The sequence below is a fragment of the Cervus elaphus genome, chromosome 1 (genome assembly GCF_910594005.1).
Source record: "Cervus elaphus chromosome 1, mCerEla1.1, whole genome shotgun sequence".
In the NCBI taxonomy this organism is placed as follows: Eukaryota; Metazoa; Chordata; class Mammalia; order Artiodactyla; family Cervidae; genus Cervus; species Cervus elaphus.
In genome coordinates, this window is record NC_057815.1 from 62564016 (window position 1) to 62572717 (window position 8702).

The 8702-nt window shown below is 35.2% G+C and overlaps 1 protein-coding gene across 1 annotated transcript; it reads right to left on the reverse strand.

Moving 5' to 3' along the window:
• Nucleotides 1–4281: 4281 nt before the first annotated feature.
• Nucleotides 4282–5226, reverse strand: LOC122695629 (olfactory receptor 52B4-like). The gene has a single exon (XM_043905766.1). It carries the CDS (start codon nt 5224–5226, stop codon nt 4282–4284), a length of 945 nt encoding a protein of 314 aa, XP_043761701.1.
• Nucleotides 5227–8702: the final 3476 nt, after the last annotated feature.

The window sequence follows — 8702 nt, forward strand, 5'->3', positions numbered from 1 at the left end:
TTTCTGTATCTATTATAGGTGGACCTATCCTTTGACCACTTTTAAGAAAGTGATTATTCCTTTTCCATTTAGATAATAAAAACTAGAATAAAATCAATAGACAACAAGTTATAGACTTAGATAAATAGATCAGTAGTTATGACCTATGTTTCATGCTCACACATGCTGTTTTTTACATCCAAATAACACTTAGAGCAAAAGAAAAAAGTACTTAGGTATAAAGTTAGAAAACTATGGATAGAATATGTATGCTGAAAGTTAGGAAGTGCTGATAAAAAATAAAAGGAAGCATATAAATGGAGAGGCATAACAGACTTATGAATTTGAAGACTTAACATGAGGGAGATGGGATATCAATTTTTACAGAATAGATATATACATATTTAACAAAATTCTATCAAAATCTCAGTAAGAATTTTTGTAGATATAGACACACTTATTCCAAAATTTATAAGGAAAGAAAAAAAAGACTTAAAATATTTAAAACAATTAAAGAAAAACTAATGTGTGAGGAGTCACTGTACTTCATGTTAAAGGTTAATATTTGGCTACATTAACCAGTAGTCATTAACAAGATAGTCATCATTGGCAGGGCAATAGACACACAGATCAATGGAACAAATGACAAAAACCAAAAACAGACTTACAGAAATATGCCCAGCTGATTTTGGACAAAGGCACAAATGGAATTCAGTGGAGAAATAATTGCTTTTGTCAACAAATTGTGCTGAAGCAATGAACATCCAAAGGGAAAAAATAAATAAATATGAGTCTTGACCTAAATTTAACCCTTTATACAAAAATTAATTCAAAGTTGATCACTGACTTAAATATAAAATAAATATTCATAAAACATTTAGAAAAATTTTGTAAGAAAGAAAATCCATGGAAACTAGAAGTAGGTAAAGAGTTTTCAGGGGACACCAAAAGCTGAACTCATAAAAGCAAAAATTAATAAATTAGACTTATCAATTTAAAAAACTTTAAGAAGTTTTAAAAATTAAAAGCATTTACTCTGAAAAAGTCTCTGTTAAGATGAAAAGACAAGCTACAGTCTGGGAAAATCTATCTGCAAACCACACATGTGACAAATGCCTTTTATTTAGATTATATTTTAAAAAAAGCTCCCTAAACTTAACAGTTAAAAAGAAAAAAAGAATCCAGTTAAAAAACAGGCAATGTGACTTCCCTGGTGGTCCAGTGGCTAGGAGTCCATGCTCCAAAGGCAGGGGGCCCAGGTTTAATCCTTGACCAGGGAACTAGATCCTACATGCTGCAACTAAGAATTCTCATGCTGCAAAGATACCACATGCTGCAGTGGAGATCAAATATCCATGTGCCATAGCCAAGACCTGGTAGAGCCCTAAAAACAAACAAACAAACAAAAAAAACACATGAACTGACATTTCACTAAAGAGGAGTATTCAGATGACAAACAAGAGCATGAAAAATGTACATCATTAGCATTTAGAAATATGCAAACTAAAACACAGTGAAAAGCAAACTAACTGAAATAAAAAATAGTGATGACACCAAATGTTGGTGAGGAAACGGAAGATCTGAATCACTCATGCACTGCTGGTGGGAATATTAAAATGGAGCCACTCAGGAAAACAGTCTGGTGTCTTCTTATAAAAATAAATACAAACATCCTACAACACAGAATTGTGTGCTTGAGCATTTACTCTAGAGAAATAAAAACTTACATTTAATTATTTATCAGTGATAATTAATCTATAATTACTTCAGAATAAAAAACTTTTTAAAAAATTTGCTGAATGTGAAATAAAGATGTCTTAAGACAAACAAAAATATAATAATTATTATTATGCATCAAATACATATAACACTATATGCCTGACACCATTCTAAGCACTTTACATATATTAGCCTATTTAATCTTCATATGAACTCCATAATGTTGATTAAATAATCCTAATTTAAGGATGAGGAAGTGAAAGTAGACAGATATGAATAATACTCAAAGCCTCAAAGCTTTCAAGCTTAAGGAGAATTTTCTGTGAGTAACCAATAAAAAAATGACACAAGAGAAAAAACTTACACATAGCTATTAATATTTAAAACAGTTTATAAAAATATTAACAACTAAAAATAAGCAAATACTCAAAATGTGACAGTGAAAACACAGAGTATTATGTTATTTGTAAAAAATAATAAAGAGCAATAAGGACAACATAGAATTTTCGAGACTTCAATGGTAAAAAGCAGAAACAATCAGAACCATTCAGAGATTTAATAGCCAAGAAAACAAACTTGACAAAAGAAAAAGATTTGTTCCTGCTTTTGCCTTTTCCCTAGTAGATTTCCATTTCCTCAACTGTAATACTGTCTTAAGGGGTCCAAATGACGACGATGTGAAGTAATGTTCATAAAATGCTTAGCATGGAGCTGTAACACAAGTCATTAACAAATGGTAGCTATCATTACTTCATAAGATGAAATATGAATCTCCAATAGAGGTTTAATCTCAATAGCAATTAAAAATAAATTAAAATTATAGTACAATATCATTTTTGTTCTTAAAAATGAAAATACTCAGCTTCATTATTAGTGCAGAAAGATACATTATGAATCTTTTCTGAGAGTAATTTTATAGGATTCATTAAAAATCCAATCAATCCACAACAGCATTTCTGAGACTTTATTCTTAAAATAAAAATTGAAAGATCAGAACAAGCTTAGTTATGTTCAGAGAAGTCTTGTATATACAGTTAAAAATAGAAAGCTCTAAATAGACGATAATATTGAAAATGTATGAAATTACATATCCATGGAACAAAGAATGTAAGGTGGGATAACATAAAGAAAAGCTATCATTAGTTTTCTCCTGACTAGGAATTTTTAAAAATATTTTTGCTATTTCCCAACTGTCTTACATCTAGCATTTGCATTTTATTTTAAAAGACAATACTTAAAATAATTTATTTAGAACACACCTGGACTGTGTATTTAAATAACAAATTGAATGAGACTTAAATTTGTGAATATATAGTCATAATACCAGGTAAAAGGATTTAAAAAGGGAATGCTTGGCTAAATAAGTTATTGTAAAGCCTTGCAATGAAATACTATATAAAGATAGTAATGAGTTTATAAATTCATAAACATTGGAAATTAATAGGACATCAAAGACCATTGTTAACATGAGGATTGAAAACCCATACCAGATGTTCACTCAAATGTCATTACAACCAAACTTGGCCAAGCCAATATGTTCACAATAGGAGTGTGGAATGAAATTATTTTGGCAAAAAGTCAGGCTTTATGTTGACTTCTGTTCCCAGTATCAGCAATATTCTGCCAGAAAAAAAGATAAGTTATAGACCATGTATATAGTATCATCCATAATCTACACATCTATACATGTATCATAATATTTCCTTATAGCAAAAGGATAGATAAAGCTAAAAATAGATTCAGAAGGAAATAAAGTACAGACACAGAGTAAGATATAGATTTAGATATAGATGGAGACAGACATAGATATATAAGTATATAAATACAGATGTACAACTACGGAAAAAAATTTTAATGATAAAATTGCTTGAGGGCTGTTAAGTTTATGAGTCCATGAGTTTCATTTCATGTTTTTCTTTTTTCTAATGTTTTCTACAAAAACTATAGATTTTAGTCAAATAAGTATTAAAATAGAACTATGGACAATATGCTATTTTTCTCAGATCATTCTCAATCTCCTCAGTCTCCTCAAGAGTTGTTCTACAAAATATGAAACACACATATTTGTATTTACATCCTCTTATTATAGACATGCATGTCGATAGGATATAAATTATGATATAATAGGAATAACTGTAAAATCCAGGAATCACTGATTCTAAGAATGTCATGTAGCTAGAATGAGAGACACTGAGGCACAGAGGTTTGTATGTAAAAGAGGTTTGTCTCAGAGCGGGAGAAATTCAGTCAGGTGTAGCTGAGCAAAATCCCAAGCTAGAGCACTGTTCTCACTTCATCTAATTCTGAAGATTATACTATAGTGTCATTAAGGATAGATGACTTCTGAAAATCAATCCATCCTGTTCCAGGGTCTTTGAAGGAGGTTGCTTGCTTAGTCAAACATGGCTTCACTCTGCCAGGTTGTTTTGACAACAGAAGACTAAATCCTGCCATCTCATTGGTGAACTTGTTCTCAGGACTCACTGAGTTATTTCCTAGTGTTTCAGCTGATCCCTCCCACCACTTCCATAGACTTCTTCACAGATAGCTAGAAATTCTGAAAACTCACATCTTATGCTAAAGTTATTTCTGCTTTATAAACAACACATGAGCTACCTGCTCCCAGATTTGCTTGGTCTTGATCCCATAAATGATGGGATTCAGCATAGGTGGAGCAAGCATGCAGACATTAGCCAACACGATGTGGATATGAGGTGGAATGTGGCGGCCGAACCTCTGAGTAAGGACTGTGAAGATTCCAGGCCCATAAAAGAGAATGATGACACAGACATGGGAACCACACGTGTTGAGAGCCTTGTGACGAGCATCTTGGGAAGGGATGTGGAAGACAGCATGGAGAATCAGAACGTAAGAAACAAAAATTAATAGAACATCTAGGACCACTGTTAACATGAGGATAGCAAACCCATACCAGATGTTCACTCGAATGTCATTACAAGCATATTTGGCCAAGCCAATATGTTCACAATAGGTGTGTGGAATGACATTATTTTGGCAAAAAGTCAACCTTTTCAAAAGAAATATTATGGGCAAAATTGTACAATAACTTCTCAGAAAGGCAATCACACCGATTTTGCCAATTAGTGTGTGTGTAAGAATACTGGTGTATCTCAGAGGGTAGCATATGGCAATGTAGCGATCAAATGCCATTACTAGCAAGATCCCCGACTCAGCGATGAAGGTGGAATGGGTGAAGAAAAGTTGGGTGATGCAGCGATCCAGGGCGATCTCCCTCACATTGAACCAGAAAATGGCCAAGGCCTGAGGGACTGTGCATGTGGAGAGGACAAGGTCTGCTCCAGCCAGCATGCAGAGGAAGAGGTACATGGGTTCATGGAGGCTCCGTTCCATGAAGATAATGAAGATGAGCAGGCTGTTCCCAAGCAGGGCGATGACATAGGACATGAAGAAGGGGATGGAGATCCACACGTGCTGGTCCTCAAGGCCTGGGATGCCCAGCAAGTGGAAGACTGTGTGGCTAACACCGGTATGGTTAAAGGAAGTCATACCTGGAGCAGATGACATGGGACTGCACTTCCTATTCACAGAGATCAAGGAAAATATATATTCTTTAATATACTTATTAAGAGGAATCATACAAACACTCTCCAGTATTGCTGCCTGGAGAATTCCATGGACAGAGGAGTCCAGAAGGCTACAGTCCAAGGAGTCACAAGAGTCAGACACGACTTAGCAACTAAACCACCACCACCATACAAACACACTCTGTGACAAATAAACCAGGAGCTTTTGGCCTATCTCACACTCTCCATCTTTTTTGAACATGCAGATCATAGGAAACAGGCAAAGGTGAAAGGATATGGTGTGCATTCCATTGAGTGATAGCCAACTACACTTACCTCCAACTAAACAAAGAGATGCTATTATATGTATTTCTCTTCCAAAGAGAAAATTTAAGTACAGGGAAGAAATCAGTATTCATGTCTGATAAACCTGGTAACATATTGATACTTGAGCTTGACCTTGAAATGATGAGCTTATCATAAATTATGAATGAGAAGTGAAACATATAATAGCACAACACAAGGTAAATATATAGATCTCTGCAATAAAGGAAGCTCCTGGAACACTTCCAGCACATAGTAACAGGTACTTAAGATTTTCATAGGGGTTGTACAGGCAGATATCCATGATTGTTAAAGGCCTTGATCACAGCTTACATTTAGACTCCATCTTTTACATGGGGAGTAGCCATTAGATGTCTTGAAGCAAGTAGTGTACAACAATTATTCTAGTTAGAATGATTGTCTGTGAAAGTTTATTAGTACTTGACTGAAGAGTCTGGTGCTAAAAGATTATTTATATTCCAGAAGTAGAATGGATCTAAATATAATAAAGCCACAAAAAATCACTGATATTTATTAAGCATTGTTTTATCCCAGGGATTATAGTATGTAGGTTACATGTTATATATTCTTTATGTAGGAAGTAGATATCCACTCTAGGAAGTGGATGCTACCTCTGTTCCACACATAAGAAAAGTGAGACACAGAGACGTGAATCACCTGTCAAATTTCACAATAAACAATTTGATAGAAATGAATTTAAAATCTTTTGACTTCACTACCTACAGTTTGCTTACTTGTGAAGGGAGTCATGAAAGTTTTAAGGGGTTACATAGACAGGGTTTCCATGGCAGAGACGAGGCACCCCTGATGTTCCCACTTTAAAAGGCTACACTTAGAAATAAATGACATTGAAAAAAGAAACAATTTATTGCTGGAGGGCAGGGGGTTGCAGTAGTTGGTATGTGGAAGATTCTTCAGTTGATAGAAATGAACATATTTCATCAATTATTTCCTACTAAACACTTTACTTCATTCATGAGCTTAATCATTCAACAAGTACATTTTGAGCAGTGACTGTATTTCAGGCATCATACCAGGTGCCTGAGTCCTATTTGGACAGATGATTTGAGAGCATGGTGGATATGTAAGTAGACGAATTTTGTAAAATGTTCCAGGTGTAATGGACCCAGATGATACTTCTGAGAAGACAGCCATGGCTATCCACCTTTCACAGAATGAAGAGAAATGAAGCCAAACAATGAATACCCTCTTCTTGGGGTTTCTGAGAATATTTAAGGAATATCTTAAAATATCTAGCTCAGTGGCTAAGGTATATTTTATGCTCATTATTTCTTCCACTCCAGCTCCTCCTCTTGGTACCTCTGATTTATCATTCTGGGGAGGAAAATTGTCTCCTAGTTCTCATATCTTTCAAGATTCCCTAACTGTTTCCTCAAAGCTCCTTAAAATGTCTGGTACAGGGTAGGTGACCACAGTCTCCTGCCATTTTCAGGGCTCCTTTCATAGTTTTCCAAGAGGAGACTATAGTCTAAGTAAATATGTTTTCTGTTTTCTCATCTCTCATCTAATTATTAGGATATTTGTCATTTATTGAATTGTTTCTCATTATTTACCCCACTTCAGTATCCTTCATCTAGCCCCTACATGCTCTCAACATCCCTTTCCAGATTCCATTCCCCACATCTGTTATCACCAATCAGATCTGCACCTCTGGTCTTTACCATTCCTTGTCCACATATACCAATAGTTTCCAAGAGTCCTGTCCCTGCTGGCCTGTCTGGGACATGACACTAGCCTAGTCCTTATCTGCATCTTCCCTTGTGGCTCAAATGGTAAAGAATCTGCTGCAATGCAGGAGACCTCTGTTTAATCCCTGAGTCGGAAAGATCTCCTGAAGCGAATGGCAACCCACTCCAGTATTCTTGCCTGAAGAATTCCATGGACAGAGGAGCAGGGCGAGCTAGTCCATGGGGTCTCAGAGTTGGACATGATAGAGCAAGTAATACACACACATTCCTTCCTTGATTCTGGAAAACAACCCACTCAACAGATGTTGAATTCACTCACCAGCCTTCGGCTGAGACTATAGAATCAGACAAGCAGGAGATCTGTTATGTGACGGGTCAGGAGTAGGGCTGTTTATCTTCCTTTGTGGAGCCCTTGAGGGAAGCACATCAGGACTCCAGGGACAGAGCTGTCTCTACCAACTTCACCCTCTTCCCAAGAGGGCTAAATCTCTATAACCATTGCCAATCTGCCACTCTTTCTTCAACTTCTCATTTTTGCTCTTTTCAGGTTGTTCTGATATGAAAGCCTTTTCCACCTAATCTAGCCTTGCTACAGGCTCATTTTAATTAATATGAAATCTATTTTCAACAGGAATATAAATAGTTGCAATTTGACAGCACCAATTTTTCAAGTTTTGCTAGTCATGAAAAGGATCCCATTGAAGTTATAAAATATTCACCCCCTGAGTTTTTATAAGTTTCAAATTTGAGTCATGAATTATGTTTAACTATTACCTGAGGCAATATAAAAGTGCATGCTTAATGATTCACAGAAGAGTCCTGAGTCTTTATTAACTTGGACATTTGTATTTCGTTTCCCTGCCTCATTTAACTGCATTGAGTCTTTTCAACTTATGTTAATTTTTAATTTGATTGTGATGTATCTAGATGTAGCATTTCTTGTTTTTATACTCTGAAGTTTTTCGAGAGTTTTGAACATGTAAATTTACGATTTTTACCTAATCTGCCAGATTTCAGTAATAATTACTTCCAGAATTTTGTCTCATTCTCTCATTTCACTTTGGGATTCCAGCTACATGCAATCTTGTGATATGGTTGCATTATTATCAAAGAATCTTTTCACTTTTTCTTTCTTCTTTAGTTGGGTAATTCTATTAATAAATCTTAAGGTTAATTACTAGAAACACAATTACCTTGGTCAAACAATAACTGCATTTATATACTAGTTTTACTAGATATTGAAAATTCCTTCATAGTGATTGCACCATTTTTGATTGTTACTAGCAATGTATAGGGGCTTCCTTAATGGCTTAGTGATAAAAGAATCTGCTTGCAATGAGGAAGATGTGGGTTCAATCTGAGTCAGGAAGAGCCCCTGCAGAAGAAAATGGCAACCTACTCCAGT